The following is a 25,835-nucleotide window of genomic DNA, read 5'->3' on the forward strand; positions in this document are numbered from 1 at the left end:
GATTCAAGAAAGTTAGGAATCAACTGGGTGCAATTAGAAGTCAAAGGAAGGGAAATATGATCATAACATCTTCACAAATCAATTCCCAATCGAAAAATCTATGCACCAGTTTTCAGCCTCATATTGGGACCCCCTTTTGGCATGGAAGATATTTTTGAAGAAAAGTTATAGCCTTTCGTGTTAGCTTTTCAATGCAACTTGAATCACCTCAATTGGACATCGGGAAAGAAAGTTATGGTCAAAATAGAAGTTGTCCGACGAAAGAAATGGTGACAACTATGCAGTCGCGTGGATGCCTTCCAAGAACTTTTGGGTCATTTTGGTTGAACTATGCGGTCGCATGGCTTATAATCATGCGGCTGCATGGGTATTTTTCGAGGACAAAATCCCAGATTCCTATTTTGACGTGGACACTTATGGAAACTTGTTTGGCACGCGTTTTTAAGCCCTAATCTCGACCCAGAACGTCATTCTTCCTCTCCACATCAATTTTCTCTCATCTTGGGTGAAAAAACTCCATAGAAGGCTAGAAATCCTTGGTGAAGCAAGGGAGGAACTCGATTGGTATCGATTATTTCAACGTTTCTTATGCTTGTAATATGATTTTCATTGCTAAACAATTCAAGATTTGGATTCCTTATTCTTATAAATATGTTTTGAGATTGGTTTAATATATATTAGATTTTCATGGATTTAATCATGTTCTTTCCATCGAATAACTGAAACATGTATTGAATTTCAATTTCAAGCATTGTTGTGATATTGATTTAACTTTTACTATATTTTGCATAGATTTAATCATGTTTTATCTATCGTGAAATGAACCTAATTGTTAAATTTCAATTTCAATTATTTATTGGTGTGATTCTCTACGACTTTATGCTTGATGTATAAGGTGGATTTAGAATCCGATTTCAATAGATTAAAGTGGGTATGTGTTATAGAAAATCCATATTTTAGAATTACTGTAGAATAAAATTGGGCCTTAATGTTGTATTCTCCAATTAAAATTTGATGAAAAATTTTTAATTGAGTACATAAATGCATAATTGATGTTGAATGATCCAAACCAATCGAGGGAATTCCGGCGCTTCACTATTTCATACTTTGATTCAAATCCCGTAAATTCACATATTAACATTTGAACACATTTCAAATTGATATATTATCTATTACACAACTCACAATGAAAATCCTAATTTGTTGGATCCTTTAAATAATTTCCCATCTCCCTATGGATACAACACCTCAAAACTATACTACAATCACCGCTTTACACTTTGGGCGTAATCAAGAGGACTAGAGGGAAATTTCTCAGGAGGTTCTATTTGCACAAAAATGCGAAAACTAGTAAAGTGAAGGCAACAATGAAGAATGGTGTTCTTGCTATAGCTATTCCTAAACTAGAGGTTAAGAAATCTAAGGCCAAGACTATTGAAATCATTGGTTAAAAATAAAAGCATTATTTTCAACTGTGTAGAAAGATTACGATGGATAGGATTTTTATATTATTCATCTCCTAGTTTTTGAAATATTTTTATTGTAATCATGTGTTTTTTCCATTTAATTTATACATTTGTTATCAAGCCACGGAACAAGAAGCTTGAAAAGCCCAAAAAGGGGAAACCTAACCATCAAAACAATCAGCAATTGAAAATCAAAATAGAAATTATCGTCACGTATCAAAACAACAAATCAATGGCCTTTCACCTATATTTTTAAAAGGATTTTTTTGTGTTTAATTTTCAAATTCTACAAATGATCAACATATATATGCAAGTAATAAGTTTTGAAATTTGATTCAAATAGTTCAGATTTTATTTGAGTATTCAATAATAGATTATTGATTTCACAATTATTCGGTAAAATGAATGTAATTGTCATCTAATTTCTAACTTTTTGTGTATATTTGAACTGCTGCAATATTTTGTAAATATGATTTCATATTCATTTATATGGTGTTTGTGATAATTTAAATAAATATGAATTCAAAGTTTGCATTTACATCAAAAGTGATATGGTGTAAGAATTTAGTTTTGCTGTTTATGAATTAAGGCGCTTTAATCTATAAGTGATGTCCTGTCACTTTTTTTAAATAAAGCCTTACAATATTTTCAGCTTTAGGTCTCTCATAAAGTAGACGTCTTAGTTTCAAATTCTAGAAGATGTAATAGAAATTCGTGAGAGATAAAAAAAAATGTAAATGCCAATCCTAAGCGTAAAGTACATAATAAGTTAGCAATTTGGACACAAAAACTCGAGTTGTTATATGAGAACAATATAGATAATATAACAGTTGAAAAATCATGAATGAAATAGGAAGTAAAAGCTTTTTACGTTGTTACTATGAAGAAGAAGCCACAAAAGAAAATAAAGTTGGAAGATTTATAAAACTTGATTGTTAGAATTTTTAATTTTGGATTGTCTTTCAATTTTTTTGCCAATATATAATAAATAGAATATATGTTATAGACTTATCAACATTATTTTTACTTTTAAAATAAAAATACTAGCAGCATTTCACTTTTGTATCTGGAATTGACATATCATATCACTTATATAGAATACAAGACTTAAAAAAGTTCAATATGTTTAAATGTCCTCTATAAACTCCTTGTTTTTAGATTAGTGTTATTTAATCCCATTGGGGTTGTAACCCCAGTCTAAATGACATTGATATGACATTAATTGATAGGTAGAATTAATTGATTCACTTAATTTCACATTTCAATTGTTAGGTTTAATTTTACATTTCATTTAATATATCATCTAATGTCACTTAAATTGGGGTAGCAACTCCAGTGGAGCTACATAACATTACTTTTATTTTTATGTCTCAACAATTACATGCAAAGCAAGAGTTTTATTTATTCCCTCCCCCCCCCCAGATTAATGCCAATTAAGGGTGACAACCTATTTTATTGATTTTGGGTCGTGCTGCGCATAATTAGCGGTGTCAACGAGTCAAGCCGAGCAAAAGCTAGGCCAAGAAATCAAGGCTCGGGCTTAGCTGGGGAGGATCGAATTTTTTTTTTCCAGATAAAGGCGGCAACCAAATAGGCAGCGTGTTGTTGCCTTTAAACATTTTTTTTTTTTTTTTTGAATTAGGTCTGTGAGCTCAAGCCGGCTAGCCGCACGAGCTGGGCCCAACACCCCAAGATGGAGCTCGATCTGAACCTCGGCTCGATTCTACCAGGCTCGAGCAGGGCCGACTAGGACTTTTTTTAGGTCGAGTCACGAGCAGTCCAAGCCGACGAGCCTGATTATCACCCCTAAGCATAATTACCTCTTTTTTTACCATAACTCATTAGTCATTACATATTCTGCTGGGCCCAAACAAAATAAAAGAAGAGGAACTTATGCAAAATCATAATTTTTAGACTCAAATACTATCTTGAAAAAAAAGAAAAAAGAAAATCAAAACTCAAGTGTTAATAATATAAAAATTATATATTCTAATATTTCTAAATTTGTATTAAATATTATAGGTTTATGAAGTAATTTTGAATTTAAAAGCTATTATCATCTTTAACGAATTTCAAATTTGAAGCTTTTAGCCTTGAATTATGTTACAATTCTGCACGAAGTCTCAGTTTAGGGTTTAGACATGTTTTGGATTAATTCATATATACATTAAACCAAAAAAATGATGTTACATATTTATGAATGACTATCAATGACACACAATCCTATCAGTTACAATCATGCAACGTAATATGTTGTAGTCACATAACTTATTACAATTATTTCATGTCACAACCACACGACCTCATTGGTCTCGACCAGTGGCGGATGTAGTATGCCGCCCTAGCTGGATTCGCCGGTGGGAAATTTTTTTTTTTTTAAAATAATAGACAAAAATTTTAGGTTATATAACTGGTAGTTCATTTTATTTTCAAACATCTCTTCAGCTTAATTGGTTAGAGCTTTCTTTTATATATTGTGAGTCATAGGTTCGATTCCTTTCCCTCCATTTCATTATGCAAAATTTTTATTTCTACAATATTTATCAAAATTAATTTCCTAAGGAAAGGATTCAAACCTATAACTTCTAAAATTATGATAATTGGAAGTTTAACCATCATGGCAATGGTTGAATTTTGAATCTAAATTTAACAAAATAATATATGTTAAGACATTATGAGAGTTTTCTTTTTTTCTTTTCTTTTTTTTTTCTTTTTTGGTTTTTGTCGTTTTAAATATTTTTATGCTTCAATAATTTATAAGATATGACTTATGAGTATTGAATTTTAATTTATATGTTATTTGAGAATTTGTTTATTGTGAATTGTGATATTAAAAATTAATTTAGGTATCGTGAAATGTGAATATGTGATTCATAAAAATTGAAAATGAGAAATTCGGGAATTTATAATTTGTGATGAAATGGTGTTGAGAATTGGAAATTGAAACTTTAATTATATTTTAAAATTAATTCTAATTACGTTTAATCTTTAATTAACGTTCATTTCTCATACTAATTATAGAATGATTTTTTCAACTGAATTTCAATTTAGTTCTTATAGTGGTGTATCTAAGCTCTCAACTACTTTTAATCAAGCAAACGATTTGTTAAGCATTGATAACACAAAGAAGTCTTATGTATCATGTAATTTATATTATTTCAGATTGTGTTGAAATATAATATGATATAAATATACGATTTTTACGTTTTAGTATATTTACAGACAGATCGAAGAATTTTTAATATTATTTAATTTAATATTAATAAACGATATCGCTATATAATCGTTGACTAACTATCGAAAGTCAACGGTCAACGATCATCGACTGCCCTAGCTGAGTCGCAGTCCTGTATTCGTCCCTGGTCTCGACCACACAACATATTTACAATTTTTGCACGAAATGACAAATTTCTAAAGACACGCGTCTTGGCTCACATTCCTATATTGTATATGCATCCTCTAAACTATATATTCTCACAATTTTATGTTTGTGAGTAACCATCACACAATCTATAGACCACAATTACATAAAGTATTAGGTCACAGTCACAAATTTTCGTACAAAATGATTGAAAAATATTTGTGGTTGTGGTCGATGTTTTTGACCGAAAATTTTGTTTTTCACCAACACATAGAAAAACGACACAGAAACTGTGGTCAATTATTATGGAAAAATCGTGAACAAGAAAGAAGGAAAAAATTATTTTTTCCATCTACTATGGACAATTAAGTCTTAGAGGTTTGAGATTCTATTATCTGTTTTGGAATTTTTGAGAACGTTGGGAAGAAGATAACTGATTACCTTTTCTTTTTCCTTTTTTAAAGTCATAAGATGAAGAAAAATAATCATCAGTTATCATTAGTTAATCTTCAATTTGAGTCACGTTATTCTCGCATTTAAGTTCATATTTTTAAAGTTTTAGAAAATATAATATTAATTTATGACCTATTTTAGAATGAATTTTGCAAGCTTGATACTTTGAAATTGTAAGAGCGTAGGAGGATCTCTTATGCACACTATGAATTTGTATGTATGTTATATGCAAGTTGAAAGACTTTCTATCTACGTGATATTGATATCAATTCACTAAGGTATATTAGATTGTATTTTCAACTCAATAATGCTTTCTAGATATCTTGTATTTTTTTAAAAATAAAAATAAAAATAAAATCATATCCTAATTCAATCGATCTAAACAAAACTTTCAAATATAGACGAAGTTCTAGATACTGTTTATATTTTAATTTGTCAAGTTAGTGTGACAAAATCCATTTTGCAACGATGGTTTTTATTTTTATTTTTTAAATATTAGTTATCTAAGCATCCAGCCTCTAAATAGTGATACACAAATGAGATTGAAGATCAAAATTTTATATTGTATAGATTGTGGCTGAGAGTTCTAATTTCTTTGCCAGCAAAATTGTCTCTATATTCCTCATCTCAACACACTTATTAGCTGGATGAACCCATTAATCCCGACTTATGCCCAACTATTAAACTAAGTCCTTGTTTGGGCTCTATTGAAATCTAATTATGGGAATAATATATATATATATATATATATATATATATTTTAAATATGAGGTTAGAAAAGAAGGAAAAATTTTAAATTTACGTGTAGTATTATTTTATTAGAAAATGTATAATGAAAAGAAAAGAGAAAATTATATTTTGATTAAAATAGAACCCGAACAGGGGCTAAATAACTAGACCAAATCTTGATACAAGAATTATGAAAATATTGTGGTCTAATTATATTACTTAAAAAATGCATTGGATTGCTAATCAATTTGTAAAACTGAAGGAGCTCCGGAACTATTTGTTTTGTATAATGCGCATCAAACTAACACACACACAATAATAAATAATAAATTGTTCAGGTATCGTGAAATGTGAATATGTGATTCATAAAAATTGAAAATGAGAAATTCGGGAATTTATAATTTGTGATGAAATGGTGTTGAGAATTGGAAATTGAAACTTTAATTGTATTTTAAAATTAATTCTAATTACGTTTAATCTTTAATTAACGTTCATTTCTCATACTAATTATAGAATGATTTTTTCAACTGAATTTCAATTTAGTTCTTATAGTGGTGTATCTAAGCTCTCAACTACTTTTAATCAAGCAAACGATTTGTTAAGCATTGATAACACAAAGAAGTCTTTCACCTTTTTCTAATAACATTTCTCGACTTTTTAACCAAACGATCTTCAAAAGAACCAATTTCCAAATAATCACTTTCTAACAAGCAATTAATTTGCATTAGTGTTACTAGTTTGTTGCAAATAAAACAAAAATGAACGATACCTGCCATAGGCGGAGTTAGCACCTGACAGTCACTTGTGTTGGGCCCAGTAGTAATTTTTTTTTTGGCAACTTACAAAAATACTCCTAAAATTAGGGATGCTTTGAGAGTACAAAATAAAGTAACATTAAAAAAAAAAAAAAAAAAAAAAAAAATTAAAAAAAAAAAAAAAAAAAAAAAAAAAAAATTTTGCACGAAATGACAAATTTCTAAAGACGCGTCTTGGCTCACATTCCTATATTGTATATGCATCCTCTAAACTATATATTCTCACAATTTTATGTTTGTGAGTAACCATCCACTTTCTAATGATAGAGAAATCAAGATTAAAAAAGTGACATAAATTCACTTTTAATTCCTACCAAATAGCGACTATAAGTTGGAATTTTGAAATTCAAAAAAACGCGACATAAATTCAAGAAAGTAGCAAACACTTAAAAAAATATTGAAGTTTAAATAAGTGACAAACACTAAAAAATGTGAAGAACATCAATCAAAACATTAGAATATGTCCAGGGTAATTGCTTTTTTTCCATATGCTGTCTATTTGTGATTGTATTTTACTTCTATTAATTTAGAGGTTTGAGATTCTATTATCTGTTTTGGAATTTTTGAGAACGTTGGGAAGAAGATAACTGATTACCTTTTCTTTTTCCTTTTTTAAAGTCATAAGATGAAGAAAAATAATCATCAGTTATCATTAGTTAATCTTCAATTTGAGTCACGTTATTCTCGCATTTAAGTTCATATTTTTAAAGTTTTAGAAAATATAATATTAATTTATGACCTATTTTAGAATGAATTTTGCAAGCTTGATACTTTGAAATTGTAAGAGCGTAGGAGGATCTCTTATGCACACTATGAATTTGTATGTATGTTATATGCAAGTTGAAAGACTTTCTATCTACGTGATATTGATATCAATTCACTAAGGTATATTAGATTGTATTTTCAACTCAATAATGCTTTCTAGATATCTTGTATTTTTTTAAAAATAAAAATAAAAAAGTAACATTAAAAAAAAAAAAAAAAAAGAACTTACAAGCAAATTGAAAGCTGAGCCAAAAATGTATTGTTCTATTAAAAATTGATTAAATGTGACATTTTTATTTAAAAATGGCACAACATACTCTGTCACTTTCTAATGATAGAGAAATCAAGATTAAAAAAGTGACATAAATTCACTTGTAATTCCTACCAAATAGCGACTATAAGTTGGAATTTTGAAATTCAAAAAAACGCGACATAAATTCAAGAAAGTAGCAAACACTTAAAAAAATATTGAAGTTTAGATAAGTGACAAACACTAAAAAATGTGAAGAACACCAATCAAAACATTAGAATATGTCCAGGGTAATTGCTTTTTTTCCATATGCTGTCTATTTGTGATTGTATTTTACTTCTATTAATTGAACGAAGAAAATAATCTTATTTTAGGAACAAAACACGCTATAAGTTGAAAGTGACAAAATTTTAAAAAATGGGCAAGGTCTCCATAAGAAGGGCTGCAGCTCTGTTGCCTATTGTTGCGGTTGTTCCTATTCTTAATGCATCCATGAGAAGAGAAATAATCATTGGTCCTTCTGCAACAAGCTTCTTATCAGCATCTTGATCTAAAATATTGACAAACATGCAAAAAAATGATAGAATTTTTTTTTTATTTTAAAAAAGTGACAAATATCAAAATAAAATAAAATAAAATAAAATAAAAATGACAACAATTCAACAAAATGATAGAAATTAATAAAAAAGTGACAGAAAAAAAATTGACAAACAATAAAAAGTGACAGAAAATAAAAAAAATAAAAATAAAATTGACAAACAATAAAAGGTGACAGAATTTTCATGGGTATGCTGAACTCAATGTCTTGGCACTAAGTCGACTTTTAACTGCACACGACTAAACTCTCAAGTACAACCTTAAGTGTCTCAATACATTGCTTAGCCTTATTGAAAACACTAAACTATCTAACTTTATTACGCGTGTGTCAATAATTCAATTTATCATGTTGAAAATTTGTTAAGATAAAAATAAAACAAATGAATATTAATTGTAAAACAGGAGCTAGTTATCACAAGCTTGGATTTAGAATTGAAATACATAAACAAACACAGCTAGACTCTCCTCTACAGTGAACTCTCTGCAATTTCAAAATTTGCTTCATCGCTTCAAAGATTCAATACTCTTAAAAAAGGAAAATTCAATTTTAGTTTTCACACAATAAAAGATTCCGCACATAAACCAAAAACTTTTTCATACTTTTTAACCACGCATTCTTCTAAAAATCATTATTTAAAACTCCATTTTTTTTTGAAAAGCACCGTTGTAAAAAAGGGGCTCTTCTTATGCTAACATTTGTATCAACTCATCTTTAGGTAAATATTAATTCGATACTTCTCCATATCAAAATTTTCAAGTGGATCTATTCATCTTAGAATGTCAAAATCAAAGTTTAGAGAGTAACTACTAGAATGAATGGAAAAACTTTGATGATCAACCATATATGATAAAAATGCGTAAATAATCTTCAAAGACGTGTCAAAAGTTTTAAACCACGAACGAAGTCAGTGACCAATTGAAAATTTTACACCGACACTCATAGGCAATGCAATTCAAATGTCTTCTAATGATGATACCCGCACAAAAACTACACAAATTCCACATACTCCCAAGTGAATTGCAGGTATCACTGTGGAGAGTTAGCTGGGATAGCCCAAGAGCCGATACATCTACAATAAACACATAAATGGCACACCTTTGCCACAATCATATAGGCTATAATCCATATTAATAGAACTAAATAAATCCATAGAAATCACAAAATTGGTAAAGAATCTGACTTCCTACAGAAATAGGAATTGTTTAGTATAGGTGTCATATAAATTTCTAACATAAGAACTTAAAGATTTTGATAGAACTCGGGAAAAAAAAATTCCCCAGCACTCCAGTTTTCTTCTAAACAATGGCATTGGCAGCACCGCGATAATAGGCCAAAAATCAGCACACTCTTTTCCAGTTTGGATTAGTTGTGGCAAAACCTACGAACTGACAATGAATGACAAGAAACATAGATAAAACAAAAATTTTAAATGGAGAGCATGCCTTTGGAAGAAAGAAACACAGCAATTTACAATCTATTGTTAGAAATTGAATATTACCTTTCATCTCGGATTCACGATAACTCCAGTATTATCTGTAGACCAGATAACAACGATTAAGGCTTCAGTACATGCAATTGCCTCTCTAACATTCTTAGGTATTGTCTATGGCAACAGAGATAGAAAAAATTTTTGATATCGAGAATGAACGGGGTTGGTGCAAGCAAAGAAAGAATGAGAATGAGTGTTATGGTCTGACGCAACATTGTCCAAAGAAAAGTAATAGGAGGAGGCAGAGACAGTGGAGAAATGGATTTTTATTAACGTATTAAATACGGTTCTGGGAGGTTTTATTTTGTCTTAGGTACTAATCTAATTGTGAGAATGGTGGTATTTGGCCTTTTTTTTTTTTTTTTTTTTTTTTTCCTTAATAATGGGCACGTTTAAAAACTTTATGGTTTATGTAAATCTGATCTATGGTCTCTTTTACTTTCAGGTTGTACTTGTCTTCTTCCATTCCCCTTGAATCTGTTTGGTTTTTTATACCCAATTAATCCCGGGCTATGATGTTAACGTGGGTTAATATTATTTCATAGGCATAGACCGATGAATGAAATAAGTCCAACAACCAAGTCCATGAGCTACACGCGGTCCAATTGTATTCCTTATGGATGGCTTGAATCTTGGCCCGTTTACCCCTTTAATGGCCCAACTTAAAGTCTAATCCTAGAGTATATATATGAATATAACCCTAGCCTCTTTGCTATGATGATTGTGTGATTTTGAGAGAAGAAACTAGTGAATCCCGACTGCCCCCCTTTTGTGTGAGAAAAAGGTGTCCAGAAGTGTCCAGAACGTTTGTATAACGTGTGCAATTAGTGGTTCTTTCATAGTATACCTTTGTGGTGTCTTCTCCTAGCCTTTGTGGCAATAAATCATCATCCCTTTTTTGTCCTACGTGGGTAAGATTGTATAACAACCAAGGTGAATCAATTGGTTGTGGTTTGGAGCCGTTTGGATTGGTTGTTAGTAGAAAAAGGTACGTTGGACTGAGCCTGGAAAACCACCGTTTGAAGATCTTTTGAGAGAGCTTCCGCAACAATTGGTATCAGAGCTTCAAGGTGAAGGTTTTGGCTCGTGAAATCTACCAGAAATCGTCCAAAAAATGGGCAGAAACGTGGCAGAAATCAGATCGAAAAACTGTCCAGCAAATTGTTAAAAATCAGTCTCTGTTTTGGTGTTTTCTAACCAATCCAGAACGAGTTTGGGGAAACAAAGACCACTGGTGTAACGTGCAGGCGGTGGAGATCAAGATGGTCAGGCAAGTGTGAACGGCGGTGGCGCGTGGAGGCCACGCGCAGGGACTGATTTGGCGGAAGAGGGCGTCTGAGCTACCCTTGAGGCTAATTAAAAGAAGAGGATTACCTACCTTTACTGTAAGGCTTTTGGGAAGCCTGCTCTGAGTAAACTAACGATTCTGGCGACGGTCTCTTCAGGCAGTTTGTTCCTTATATTATTTCTGACATTTTTCGTGTTGAAAGTTTTCTATTTGAGGGTACACAGAAGAATCTGGACAGCGTTGTTCTTCGGGCGTTCGGGACTCGATTGTGATTTTTTGGTTGCTGCAGTTTTCAGAGACTTTAGGACGAATAATGGTGGTCCTAAAGTGATAAATTCGTAACTCTCATAATTTACGGACTCAGATAGTCCGCTCTGGTATATTGGCTTAACTTAGTTTTAAATTTCAGCATTAGCAGATCATCGTGTGGGGTGATCGTTAGGATTGGGGGTTGTCATTGCTTGGCAACCATTGCTTGTGCTAGAAAATTTAGGAATTATTTGCTCTGTTTTTGAAGTGTTGAGTTTTGATTGCAAGTTGATAGTTGATTTTGTGCTTTACCTGTCATATAGTCACTGTGTGAGGCTTGTTGCGTGGAAATTCGAACTTTTGTTTACATACCTTCGTGTTGCATTGATTTTCCTGTTAGAACACCTGGACTTGACCCGTTCGAACATTCCCTTGATCTAAGATCGTGAATCTTACGAAATCCTGGGAATCTAGAACGGTGTATATTGCGCTGTAGGATAACTTTGTGTGACCCATCTGTGCTTTTGATTGTTCTAATTTTTTAAAAAAATGTCTTCGCACTTTGAAGTTGGAATTTTTAATGGGAAAGGGGATTTTTCAATTTGGTAACAAAAGATGAAGGGTATTTTGGTCCAACAAAAAGTTTCAAAGGCCATAGATGGCAAATTTCCTGCAAATTTAACAGAAGTACAAAAAGAAGAGTATGATGAACTTGCATACACTTCAATTATTTTACACCTGTCTGATACTGTTTTGAGAAAAGTAGAAAAACTGGATTCTACAAAACAACTTTGGGAAAAGTTGGAGGGCTTATATTTGCTTAAGTCGACTCCTAATAAATTGTACTTGTTTAAACGATTTTTCAGCTTTAAAATGGATCCTTCAAAGGATCTTGATGATAATCTGGATGTCTTTAACAAATTAGTTCAAGACATCGTTAACTGTGATGAAGAGGTATCTGAAACGTATAAGGCTATTTTCTTGTTTAATTCCATGCCTGATTCATATAGGGAAGTTAAGAATGCAGTTAAGTATGGTAGGGATACCTTAACACCCGAGATTGTCATAGACTCACTTAGGAATAAGGAGATGGAGATTAAGGCTGAAAAAGATGATAAGAGGAGTGGTGAGTTACATATGATGAGGAGTAGAATGAAGTTTAAGCAAATGAATTTGGGTAGAACTCAAGACAGTAGTGATTCCAGTAGTGGCTCGAGTGATGAGGGTAGTAAGAAGAAGGGCAAGGGACGAGACAAGTCTAGTGGTAAAAGGTGTTACAGTTGTGGTAAGTCTGGACACTTTATTAGGGACTGTCCTAAGAAGAAAGGAAAGATGAAAGGAAAGATGAGAGGTGAGACGAATTTGGTTGAGGGGTCGAGTTATGACCTCAGTGAGGTTTATTGAGTGTAAACCTAGTCACTGCATATGCATCTGTGTGTGATCCTTTCTGCATATGTGTGATTGTCTAAATTTTGTTGCATGATTATCTGCCACATTTCAATGTGTTTGATATGTGCATTTGCATGAATTTGAGACATTAGGATTACTTGATGTAATTGCTTGCATGCATAGTTGATTAGGATGCATTAGCAGTGTGTTGTGTGTCTTTTGGTGAGGTGGAGTATAGATGCCTAAGGGTACATGGTGGTTTGTACCGAGGGATGTAGAGTGTGACATTTGGATCACGAGTGGAGTTGTGATCAAATGTCTAGGATCCTTTATCTGGAAAGAGACCCTGATCAGGTGGAGTGTGAGAGAGACATTTCTATCACTTTTGTTAGTTGGAGACCCATTATCCACGTAGGTTGGGAGAAGTGATGTGGAGGTAGAGGATTATCCCGTGGACTTAGGATCTATTGTGACTCACCAGTTAGACATGAGTTGAGTGATCTGTCTAGTGAGCGTGGTGGGCGATAAGAGGAGATATGTGTTCTCGAGGTGTGAGCAACACGGAATGGGATAGGATAAGTGTCGTGAGATCTTTTCTTAGGGTCATTTATGCATGTGTTGCATATGTGGTTGACCGTGATTTGATTGACTTGGTATTAATCTATGGTTCTATGTGAACATGTTTCTGAAAAGATCTGTGTGTGTTATCCTATAGTATATCGTCATCGCATGTGTATTTGCTCTTGATTGTTTACTGTTAAATATTTGCTTCTATTTGGGTGTTTTTACCTTAGCCCCAGTGAGTACATGGAGCAGGTATGGTATGTGTTTCAAGTTGGAAACACGAGGTAAGGTCTGTGATCCAATTTTATTGGCTACCTTGATTATGCAAGTGTTAACTGTGTGTTTTGATAGGTGTTCAGAAGTGTCCAGAACGCTTGTATAACGTGTGCAATTGGTGGTTCTTTCATAGTATACCTTTGTGGTGTCTTCTCTTAGCTTTTGTGGCAATAAATCATCATCCCTTTCTTGTCCTACGTGGGTAAGATTGTATAGCAACCAAGGTGAATCAATTGGTTGTGGTTTGGAGCCGTTTGGATTGGTTGTTGGTAGAAAAAGGTACGTTGGACTGAGCCTGGAAAACCACCGTTTGAAGATTTTTTGAGAGAGCTTCCGCAATAGAATCCATCAAGAAATCAACTTCTCAGGGGAAATACTTGAAGTAAGGTTCGGTTTTTACGGTCAATTCAATAATCAAATTCTTGTTTTTTTGAGGTGGTATTTCTCTCTGGGCGTTGATTTGGTAAATGCATATGACGATTTTGTATGTGTTTTGTTTATAGATAAGAGAGAATTGGATGAAGCTGGAGAAAGGCAAGTGAGAGCTTAAGAAGCAGAAAAATGATTATGTGGCAGCAGCAGAGGAACAAAAGAGTGAGGTCAATGCTTCAGAAATCGCACAAGAGCACGATGTATATAAAGGTATATAAACTTTTTGTTTTTTTTTTTTTTTTAAATGTTGTGAAACAAAATTCCATTTTTGTAACAGTCTGATAACATTTAATTTGGAGTCTCCTTTTTTGGTGGGATAGTCAATAGTTTTAATCGGCTTTGCGTTCCAAACGAATTAGGGTGCATTCAATTGAAATTTTTATAGATTTCTCTACACCTTTTTAAGTGGGCAATCTTTGTGAATTTTATATACTTCTAAGTGACTTCTATGAATTTGCTAATAATTAATAAAAGTCTTTCATGAATTTTTGTAGACTTTGATTAAAGATTTTTAAAGATTCTTAAAGACTTTTTATCTTGCAAATTCATTATATACTTAAAAAATTCTAATCTTTCTTACTATCCAATTAACATTTTAGAGAGCGATGATGCCCACTAATTTTTTTTGGGTAAAGTCACTAGTCATAGTCCAACCATTCAATTTTGGAGCAAATAAAATAATAGATTTTTTTTACATCAATTTCTAAGAATATAACCAATTTTTTTCTCGAATTAACATAATTTTTAAAAACACAAATTGTTCTTAAGGAAAAAAAGAATAGGTCAATTACAGGGAATTCTACATTTTGAAACTTTTGCCGATAATTTCAATTTAGAAGTAATTATGTACATATAGAATAATCATAAATTGATAACAGCAAATTAATTGAAGAGACATGAGAAAATCATAGAATTGGAAGAAAAATACTTTTTTTTTTTTTAATCTTTACAAATCTCAGTGTGTATGAAAGATTTTCTTTGAGATTAGCTATTTATGAGATTAGCTATTTATATTTTCCACCAAAAAATCTCCAAAAGTCCAGTAAGTTGGGAATTTTCCAAAATTCAGTGTCTATTTGAAAGCTTCATGAGTTTCAATTAAATACATCTGTGAACTTTTTAAATCAGTCAACTGTCCTTAAAAGTTCCAAATGGATACACCCTCCTTAGTCACAGTAACTTTCTATGGCCAGAGGAGACAACTCTTTCTTGAGGCTTAATTATGCTCATAGGATTTCCTGGAAGAAAGAAATAAATCTTACCAATTCTTTTGCGGTGACTGGCATGGGGACGAAGTGAGGCAATAAGTTAATATTTTTATCGATTATTCTGTTATTTAGTTTCTATAAGTCGTCTGCATATAGCTGGGTGTATTAGCTTGTTTCTTCTTATGTAGGTCCTGAAGAGTAATGTATTAATTCCACCGGAAAGGAGCTGCTGGTGGCAGCTAAGAATGGCCCTGTGGATCTGATCGAAAAGAAAATTAAACAAGATGACGGTTTCATTCCAGAAGATAAAACTAACGGTTCAGCGAGGATGCTGATGCACCTGAGAAGGTTCACGAGACTCCAACTAAGAATAACCTTGAAGCTGCTACTAAGAATAAAGACAATGCAAGCAATGGTTCCGGTTCTTTTTCTAAAGATGCGGATGTAGCTGCAACCAAGAATTTTTAATATTATTTAATTAGATATTAATAAATGATCAACGACCGTCCTAGCTGACCAATGTTCCTGGATTCGCCACTGTATTTCTTATGAGGAGGTGTATTGAAGAAAAAATAATTACTTTACTTTGGTCTATATTCTTCCAACTTACACTTCGTGGTGCAAAAGTGTCGAGAAAATGTCAAGAACAACTAAATGTAAGGTGTATGTAAGAACTCCAAAGATCCTTATATTTGTTCTACTTTTCTTCATTTGGATGTTTCAGAATCTCAGGTGGAATAAAGTAATCTCTTTATTCCTCAACGATTTCATAATCTATTCTTGTCAGCCAAACCAAGAATATTCTGTCTTGCAGCAAGTAGGAGGAACATTAATATATACTGTGTGTTCAACCTCTCATTCACAAGCAGGGACAAATGTTGAAGCAACATTTCAGGGTGTGCTGCTGTTTCTGGCGCCATTTCAATCTAGTTTCACCTCAAGTTCATGATGATGTCAAAGAAATTTTCCAGCAGTATTCTGAAGATGGATTAATGACTGTCAATAATTTGCATACTTTCTTAATAGAGATCCAAGAAGAAAGTGATGCCTCGAAGGAACAGGCACAAGAAATTATTGACAACCTGAGGCATTTGCACTTCTTCCCACGCAAGGGTCTTCACGTTGAAGCCTTCTTTCGATATCTACTTAGTGATCACAATATCCCATTATCAACAAAGGTTTTTATTTTCCTCCTTCCGTAATTTCTTTTCGCGATATATATTTATCCATCAAACGTGGTTGAACCATATACTCAAGAAATTAGTATTTAAAATGCCCTTCATATGAATTTTCTATGATATGTTCAGGTCCACCATGACATGACGGCTCCTTTGCCTCATTACTTCATGTATACCGGGCACAATTCTTACCTAACTGGGAATCAAGTTTATGGTAAGAGCAGCTACAGCCCCATTATCAAGGCTCTGAGAAAAGGGGTAAGAGTTATAGAGTTGGATCTCTGGCCAAATTCAAGAAAAACTGGTGTGAATGTTCTCCATGGAGGGTATGAACTTTATTATTTTATAGTTGTCTTCTCGATTATTGTAATTCAACACTGTGTTTTTCATATCATTTCCTAAAAAATTAGGCACTCCTCCACCTCTTCCTACCGTTAGCTAAATTTACCAAAAAGAGGTTTGTATTGTTGCATTTGTTTTAGGAGTAATAATTTATATCGACACATTGTGTCAGGTAAAACATTTTTGTGTGAAAGATCGGGTTGCTTAGGCACTTGACAAGAGTGTGTAGAGTTAGCTTTTACCTAAGTTCCTTCATTTCGAATTAATAAAAGTTGGGAGTTTCTTGGTTTTTATGGTACATTTGGTATACTGTATTAGATCACGAGAATAAGATTAGGAGGGATATGATTAGAGAGGACTATATTAAGGTGGATAGGGTAGATTAATCCCAAGTTTGATGCTACTATGTATTGGAAAACGTACATAATAAAAAATTAAAAATCTATGACCATATTTTTTTGTAACTTACTAATAAGTGAACTTTTCTACTAATAATTTCTTGCTTGAATTTTTTTTACTCGTAAGTGATTTGCTTATAAGTTATTCGTTTACATATAAGTGATTTTTTCAAATAAATAAAATTTTAACTTATAAGTGATTATTTTACTTGTAAGTAGCTTTTTTTTTATTGAACTTTTTAATTAAATGTTAAATTTTACAGTTTTAAGTAAATTTTGTACTTATAAGTAATTTTTATATACAAGTGAATTTTTTAAAATATAAGTAACTTTTTGTACTTATAAGTAAATTTTTTGTCTTACAAATGAGTTTTTTTAAGTTATTATTTAGAAGCAAATTTTTACATATAAGCGAACTTTTCTCTTTTAAGGAACTTTTAGTTATAATTTTTTAAACTTATAATTGAATTTTTAGTTACAATTATGGTGCGTTTGATTGTGAGCATGAAAATTGCATAGAAAAATAAATAAATTCTAGGCAATTCAATTGTTTAGAACTTATTTGTATGGAATTTATTAACTGTGTTGGATTGATTTAGATTTTAACATAGAAAATATTATATTTGTTAATTTTTTATTGGTGGGTAGACATGAGAGAATTGATAGATAATAGAGGGAAAGAGAGTAGATTCTCTGAAAAATAAAATCCTATTCCTCCTAAAGAAAATATTTTCTTTGATTTTGAGCAAAATATGGTCACATGACTGAAAATATTTTTCATGAAAAAATGCCAATCAAATAGCACAAAAGTAAAAAAATTTCGTGGAAGAAACACATTTTCTATGGAGAATATTGACAATCAAATGCACTTTTTTTTTTTTTACTTAATAACAATTTTTTTTTCTTTTTTTACATATAAGTTAATTTTATTTTTTTATTTTTTATTTTACATATGAGTAAATATTTTAATTAAAAGTTATTTATAAATTTATAAGTGATTATCTGTTTATATAAGTATTTTTATAACTTATAAGTTGATTTACTCATAAGTAATTTTTTCATTCATACACAAAATTTTGTACTTATATGTGAATTTTTTGCTTATAAGTTATTTTAAGGATTTTTTTTATTTATTTGTAAGTGAAATACTTAACTCTTATTTCCTTGTAAGTAAATTTAGGTAATTCAACTTAACTAATATTTTCTTAATTCATAAATTGGTGAATAAATAATATAGCCTAAAACCACCCCACATGACGTATTAATTCTACCAGTTAATGTTGAATGTGCGTTGCACATTATTTTATAATGTTTTATAAGTACGGTTAAATTAATATTTGACCCCCCTATTTACCATTTTGATCTAAATATATGAGAAAAGCAAGTCCCTGAAAATAAAATACTAATTATTATATATGCAAGAAAATAGTAAAATGCACTTAAATGTGGGTATTAGAATTACAACTAAATACATAAATGAAGATGAATGGCCAATAAGATACATGGATTAACGTGAATATTAATTAATTTAAAATTAATAATAAGGTGTGTGTGTATATATATATATATATATATATATGACAATGAAAGTTAAATCATGAATATAATTTAATTTTCAATTAAGTGAAAATGGATGTTAATTAACATACATGGGTGTGAATAATAAACTGCACTCTTGAATGTAAAATTCTAATTAATATTAATTAGATACTACTAAAAAACAGAGTTTCATGCACAGATTTTTCGTTCCTAAAACCTCAATATCCGTTGCTAATAATTTTCACCAACGGAATATTTGCAACTAAAAATCCATTGGTAATTTGAGGGTTGCTTATAGTTACTAACGGATCACGTCGTAAGTAAAAAGTAAACATTTTACCAACGAATTTTCCGTTAGTAAAGTGTGAATCTTTTACCAACGGAATTTTCGTTGGTAAAAGTTTTAACCAATACCAACCGACTTTTCGTTGGTAAATGTCTACCATTACAATTAGTTAAAATCAATGTTATAAATAACCGTATAGTAAAAAAGTTATTTATTTATTTATTATTGTTGTTGTTGTTATTATTATTATTATTATTATTATTATTTATTTAATAACTATAATATTTTTATTTTTTATTTTTAGCCAACTGAATTGAAAGACCAAAATATTGTTTAACTCCTTATTGGACCACAAATTTATAGAGGGCAACTATAAAGATATTGTTGTAAACTTCCGATGTGGGATAAGTGAATTATTTTTACCAACGGAATATTCATTACTGAAAGATCAAAATGTTAAACGGTTATATTAAACACGAAATATCCGTTGGCAAAGAGATATCATTTTTACTAACGGATAATCCGTTTCTAATTACCAACGAAATATCTGTAGGTAAAAGATCAAAATGTTAAACGGTTATATTAGACACAGAATATCCGTTACCAACGAAAAATCTGTTGCTGATTATTGTAGTTAAAAGTAAATTACTTTTATCAACGGATAATCCGTTGGTAATATTCGGTACATCACCTACGAAATATCCGTTGGAGGAAGATCCAAATGTTAAACGATTACATTAGGCACAGAATATTGGTTGGTAAAGAGATATCATCTTTACCAACAGAAAATTCATTGCTAATTATCGTAGCTAAAAGTGAATTACTTTTATCAACGGATAATCCATTTCTAATCACCAATGGATTGCATCCGTTGCTAATTTTCCGTAGGTGAAAAGCTATTTTTTAGTATTGAGATGAATGTGAATATTAATTAATTCAGAATTAATAATAGGGATATGGATGTGAATTTGAATGTGAAATACTAATTAAATGAATGTACATGTTAATTAATTGAGAATTGATTATAGAGAATACATGGCTGTCGAATAAAAGAGGATAAGCATCTTGAATTAATTTAATCCAAGTATTAATTGTACCAAATACTGAGAAAGATTAGAAGAATTATTTAAATTCTCAATCCATCTAAGACGGTGGCCAAACATACCCTCAATGTTTGTTGCTTTGCTTACGTGAGTGTAAGCATGCAAGGCTCTGTACGCCTGTGGTCTGACTAAGAGGGATTTTCAACGCAAGGAATTGTGTTAAAACTTTATGCTTGGAGAATTGGTACTAGAGCCACGTTAAGGTAATAACTTATAACTAACAAGACCGTGAAGATCAAGTAACTCGCTTGTAGAACTTCTGTTGATACCAGTCGCGCAAAAAATCTTGCAAAGCCTTTGATGTATTTATCATGGATATCAATTATGTTTTACATCCATGCATGGCACCAAAAAAACCGCTGTAAAAGACCTTTTGCAGCGTTTTTACCTTTTGTAATGTCTCAAATGATGTAATGAACTCTTGTTTAACTAGTCAAGATGAGGTTTTTGCTAATGAAGAGAAATATTTTTAGCTTAAATTTAAGGGGTTCATCCATGAGCTTAAGCCATTTGATAGTTCTTGAAATCTGGGGGATTTTTAAAAGTTCTTGCGAGATTTGAAGTAATACTTTAAGGCAGTTGCATTCTAGATAGGAGAGTGTTAATGTCACTAGGACGTACATGATCAAAGATGCAAAATAAGGGCAATGGACTCAATTGCAAAATGATGATAGAGCTCATAGACCTTGAATTGGAATGTGGGAGACCCTTTAAGAGGAATTAATAGATAAATTCCTTTGAAATTCGACCTGGAATGAAAAGTAGTCTCTCGAGAAGTTGAAACAAATAGGCACACTTCAGGAAACATTCCACTCTGAGGTCATCCAATTTTGTGAACTGATGGAGATGCCATTTAGTTTATAGGTACCATCCCCGAACCATATAATCAGATTTGGCCACGGGAAGAGTTTAATTCTTGATCTTTGACATCAAGAGCATGTTAGAAGAGGACAACCTTGGATAAAGAAATGCAAATAAGTTAAGTTACGGAAGGCAAGGTACAAAGACCTTCCTTTTGTAAATGAAGCAATGGATAGGTTTGTAGATTTTGAGTTTTTCATTTCCCTCAAATGAGAGAAGAAGGACCAGTATGGGAAGAAGATACGTTTTGTCCATCCAAGATTGGGGAAGAAGTTTGACAAGAAGAAGGTGACGAACTCCTATCGAAAAACTAGAACTAGCCTTATAGAGGAGTAACACAGCCGCTACATTAATTTGCAATGGGCCTCGTTATGCAAAAGACTGGACCAAAAGGGAGAAGATGAAGCCCTCATGGCCTCAGTTGAGCCCTCTCCCGAGTCAATCTTCTACAACTACTAAATATTATTACCATAACAGCGGAGGACATTCAAAGTGTATATGTTGCTCATATTGAATCACAAGGATCTAATTATGATGGTTGCCATTAGAGTTATAAACTTCTTTGTAAATTGTAGAAAATCTCAGATTAAAGTTAAACAAGTTTCTTCTTGGTGTAAGGCTGTATGTTTTAAAAGCCTATCCTATGAAGGCTGTGGCTAACACAACTCTCAAGGTGAACTCCCAAGGACTTGGACTTGACCAAGCCTTGGTGGTTATCAGAGAATCACTTGATAGGCTGCTACAATTCGTATAAGTGGCATGTACAAAGTGCTTAACACACAGAAAGTGTCAACTACATGGCCGCATGAGCAATGTCTGGTATGCCAGCACATCCTAACATTATAGGTGACACCTCAATTTTTTTATAAGAGGACAGATTGTTGAGGTACTTGGGAAGTGTGAGCAGAGTGGCTTCCGTTATCTGAGAATCTTATTGGGAGTTGATTAAGATTGGGAGTGTATCAATATATTGTATTTGTTACTTTCTTGCAGCTTGAATATACCTGTCAATTGTCATACATATTTTGCACTGGTTTGGTGATTCTTTCAATATCATCATAGGATTATATTTGTTGTACAGCCTAATCCTCTAGACACTACAAACTTGAAAATGCGTCCATCGAAATCAAAATTTTGGTTTTCTTCATTTAATTCTTCATATAATACTTGAGTATGCAGATTTTTAATTCTTGTTTTCAACAATTGCAGTCCTCTACATCTTCTTGATCAGAAAAAATTAATAAAAATTAACTTTTTTCTTCACTAATATGTTTGATATTATAAATATGTGTTTTATCAATTTAATGCTTTATTTATTTTCTACTCTTATCCGTAAACTCAGGACATTCACCGCTCCGGTCAAGCTAAACAAATGTTTGATTGCTATTAAGGATAATGCATTTTCAGCTTCTGCATATCCTGTCATTTTAACTTTTGAAGACCACCTTCCACAGGAACTTCAAACTAAAGTAGCCCAGGTAAATATTAATCTAGAAAATGTAGATGTAACAATCTTATTTACTTAAAAAGTAGAGCATCTTCGTGAGGACAAGATTTGAAATTAGTATATGTGGTTCCTCTAGCAGTTTAATCTTGGAAACAGTTATTGTCCACGTGCCAAACATTTGATAAGAAATGAATTATGTTTGCACGTGACGAGATTTTAACGAATGCATTTGGTTCATCTCTAACAACTTAAGCTCTTAGATGAGATGATTAATGTTGTATCAAAGCCATATAGCTTCATTCATTAATTCTACAAATGGTCATTTAATTGTAGATACCACTACTTTGGTAAAATGGTTATCATAGACAGATTTCTGCTTTGATAGTTGCACCTTTCCTTGGCAAAATATCAGGCCTATATTTGCAGAAACTTGGTAAAAGTTAACCAATAGGATTTTTATATTCATAGAGACTTCAATTTGATTGCTTTCTTCTTTAATTGTTGCGTTTTTGCTGCTTTGCAGATATATAAATTGTACATGTACACCCGTCATGAAATTAGTTAGTACTACAGGGTGGATTATTACGTTTAAGAGTGTGAATAATCATTTCTTTGCACTATATTCACCTGGAAAATATGTTGATGAATTAACCTAATTCCAAATTTATGCTTTATTTTTTGTGCAGATGGTTAAAAGAATATATGGAGAAATGCTGTATCAGCCCAAGCCAGATTCTCAGGAGTTCCTTTCACCAGAAGAATTGAAGAAAAGAATTATTATCTCAACTAAACCACCCAAAGAATATCTAGAATCTCAGAGTCAAGATAGAGTAGGGAAAACCAGTGAATGTTAAGGAACTTGAAACAGTTCTTATGTTGAAACTAAAACCAAAGTTTTTAGTTATATTTTATCTTGCTTACTGTAGATCTCTTGTTTCTCTGACCATGGACTCCCCTTATGTGCGAGCAGGATCAGTTAAACGATCAGAGCAAAGACGAAGAAGAAGCTTTTCAAACTTCATCTCCTGAATATAAGCGTTTAATTGGCATCCATGCCGAGAAGGTGAAAAGCAACTTGAGAGAATCATTGAGACTTGAGCAAGGAAAAGTTAGGCGTCTTAGCCTTAGTGAGCAAGAGCTTAAGGATGCTGCAAAAGACCATGGAGATCATCTTGTGAGGTAATTGATTATTTTCGTGTTGAATCATTTACAGTTAGAATCTGAAATTAGTCAATTTAGATTGGAAAATGTTGAATTCACTAGTCAAAAACAATAATATGCAGACTTTGAGAATACTCGACATGTAATCCAAGTATACATACTTTCTGATCTGGCTGCCCTTCAAAGTTTAAAAGCATTTTCAGACTTGTGAATCTATCCTTACTTTGTAGACTGCTAAGAGACTGAGGCAGAGAATTGTAAAGGGAGTTATATACATAGGTTGTCATTGCGAAGCTTTATATTCGCCAACTAGGCAGCCAGCGACCAATATAAAATTTCGTTTAAAGTTTAATGACCACCAGTGTTTTTAACTCATTTCAAAAGCCTTGTGTAATTAGATTTAGGCTAGTACTGTGATTATTTAATGTATCCTTGTGTGTTGTAGATTTTATATTCGAGTTTAGAACAATGATGCGTCTTATGTGATCACCAGTAGTCAACAACTTGATGGTTATTCTTGAATTTTGCTCTTAGATTTACCCAACAACATTTGCTGAGGATATATCCCAAGGGTACACGCGTAGGTTCATCCAACTATAATCCTGTTCTTGGCTGGATTCATGGAGCTCAAATGGTTGCATTCAACATGCAGGTAATTTTGTATCCTACGAATCTTTTTGAGCCCCTTTTTCACAACCATTATTTTCAAACTTTTTTTTACATACTGATTTTCAATCATATATTCATACAATAAAATATTTTATACGTAAACCCAAAACTTTTCCCACTTTTTAATCATACATTCTCCTAAAAATCAATACTCAAAACTTTGTTTTCCTAAAAAAATGATTGTTGAATAAGGGCTTAGTAACATACATAGTTCTTTACATCAGATCTTACATTTTACTTCACCATCATTTCAAATTATAATTAAGCTCCTTGTACGTCACTTTTGTACATCATGGATGACGTTCAATATAAAAATTGATGCCATTGACTGTTTTAAGTGTTGTTAAAATCAATGGCAAAAATGTTTGCCTCATCATGGAGTATAGACAAATCTGTTAACTACGATGTAGGTGTAGCAAAACCGTTCAAATTAACACACTTCAACCATATTTCTCTGCAAAATTCTTCAACTTGGTTTTCAAGTTCCTATTTCCGGCAAAAAACTAAAATTGCTTGACCAAACAGGGAGATGACAGGTACCTATGGATAATGCAAGGAATGTTTCGAGCCAATGGCGGATGTGGTTATGTGAAAAAACCAGATATCTTAATGAAGGTCGGACCAAATGACGAAGTTTGTGATCTAACCCGGGCCGAGCTATTAGAAGTCAAGCAAACTCTGAAGGTGTATAAATTTCTCACAGTCGTTGTGTGTTCTTTGCATAGCTTTAATTTTAAATGTATGCATTGGTGACAGGTAAAAATATACATGGGAGAGGGGTGGCTTAGAGATTTCCATCTTACACATTTCGATTGGGATTCCCCGCCGGACTTGTACGCAAAGGTAAGATGCTTACATGACAGATGGCGTCGGGGAAAATTTCACGTTCTTCAGAATGGAAACTAGACCATCAATCTAAATCAGTAAATAATGGACCTCATAACAGAATTTTTTGATAAATGGGAAAATTCTCTCGTATTTTTGTATCTTACTGTTTGTACAGCTATGGCGCGGAAAATCCTGCGATCTTTATCGAGCTGTGAGACAAGTGACGTGTATATATGTCCTTATCAAGCTATCTGTTCGCCAATGTTTTAATAAGTTAATAGATTTATATTCATAATCATGCAGTTGAGTATAGTTGGAGTTGCAGCTGATTCAATTACGAGAAGAACCGAGAAGATCGATGATCAGTGGGAACCAGCGTGGGACGAGGAGTTCGAATTTGAGCTGCGTGTTCCTGAACTGGCTTTACTTCTTATCGTGGTTAATGATTATGATACGCTTAAAGAACACGAGTTTGCTGGCCAAACATGTTTGCCAATTTCAGAGTTGAGAACTGGTATTAGATCTGTGCCATTACATGATAGAAGGGGAAATAGATACAGACATGTAAGGCTCCTCATGCGTTTCCAATTTGTTTAATATGTATGCATGATCATATTTGTAAAGATGAAGAAAAATTAGTAAGGATACTTGGGTTTTAGTCCATACGATTGTGCCCCCTTCATTCTAAATC

General features: G+C 32.3%; 1 protein-coding gene across 1 annotated transcript; it reads left to right on the forward strand.

Moving 5' to 3' along the window:
- Positions 1–15,920: 15,920 nt before the first annotated feature.
- On the forward strand, positions 15,921–25,833 carry LOC111405806 (phosphoinositide phospholipase C 2-like). The gene is made up of 9 exons (XM_023034862.1): positions 15,921–16,510; positions 16,640–16,836; positions 22,382–22,517; positions 23,173–23,316; positions 23,457–23,665; positions 24,182–24,299; positions 24,842–25,000; positions 25,073–25,159; positions 25,448–25,833. Exons 1-9 carry the CDS (start codon positions 16,208–16,210, stop codon positions 25,739–25,741), a joined length of 1,647 nt encoding a protein of 548 aa, XP_022890630.1. The 5' UTR covers positions 15,921–16,207; the 3' UTR covers positions 25,742–25,833.
- The last annotated feature ends 2 nt before the right edge of the window (positions 25,834–25,835 follow it).

Source organism: Olea europaea, chromosome 12 (assembly GCF_002742605.1).
Source record: "Olea europaea var. sylvestris chromosome 12, O_europaea_v1, whole genome shotgun sequence".
NCBI lineage: Eukaryota > Viridiplantae > Streptophyta > Magnoliopsida > Lamiales > Oleaceae > Olea > Olea europaea.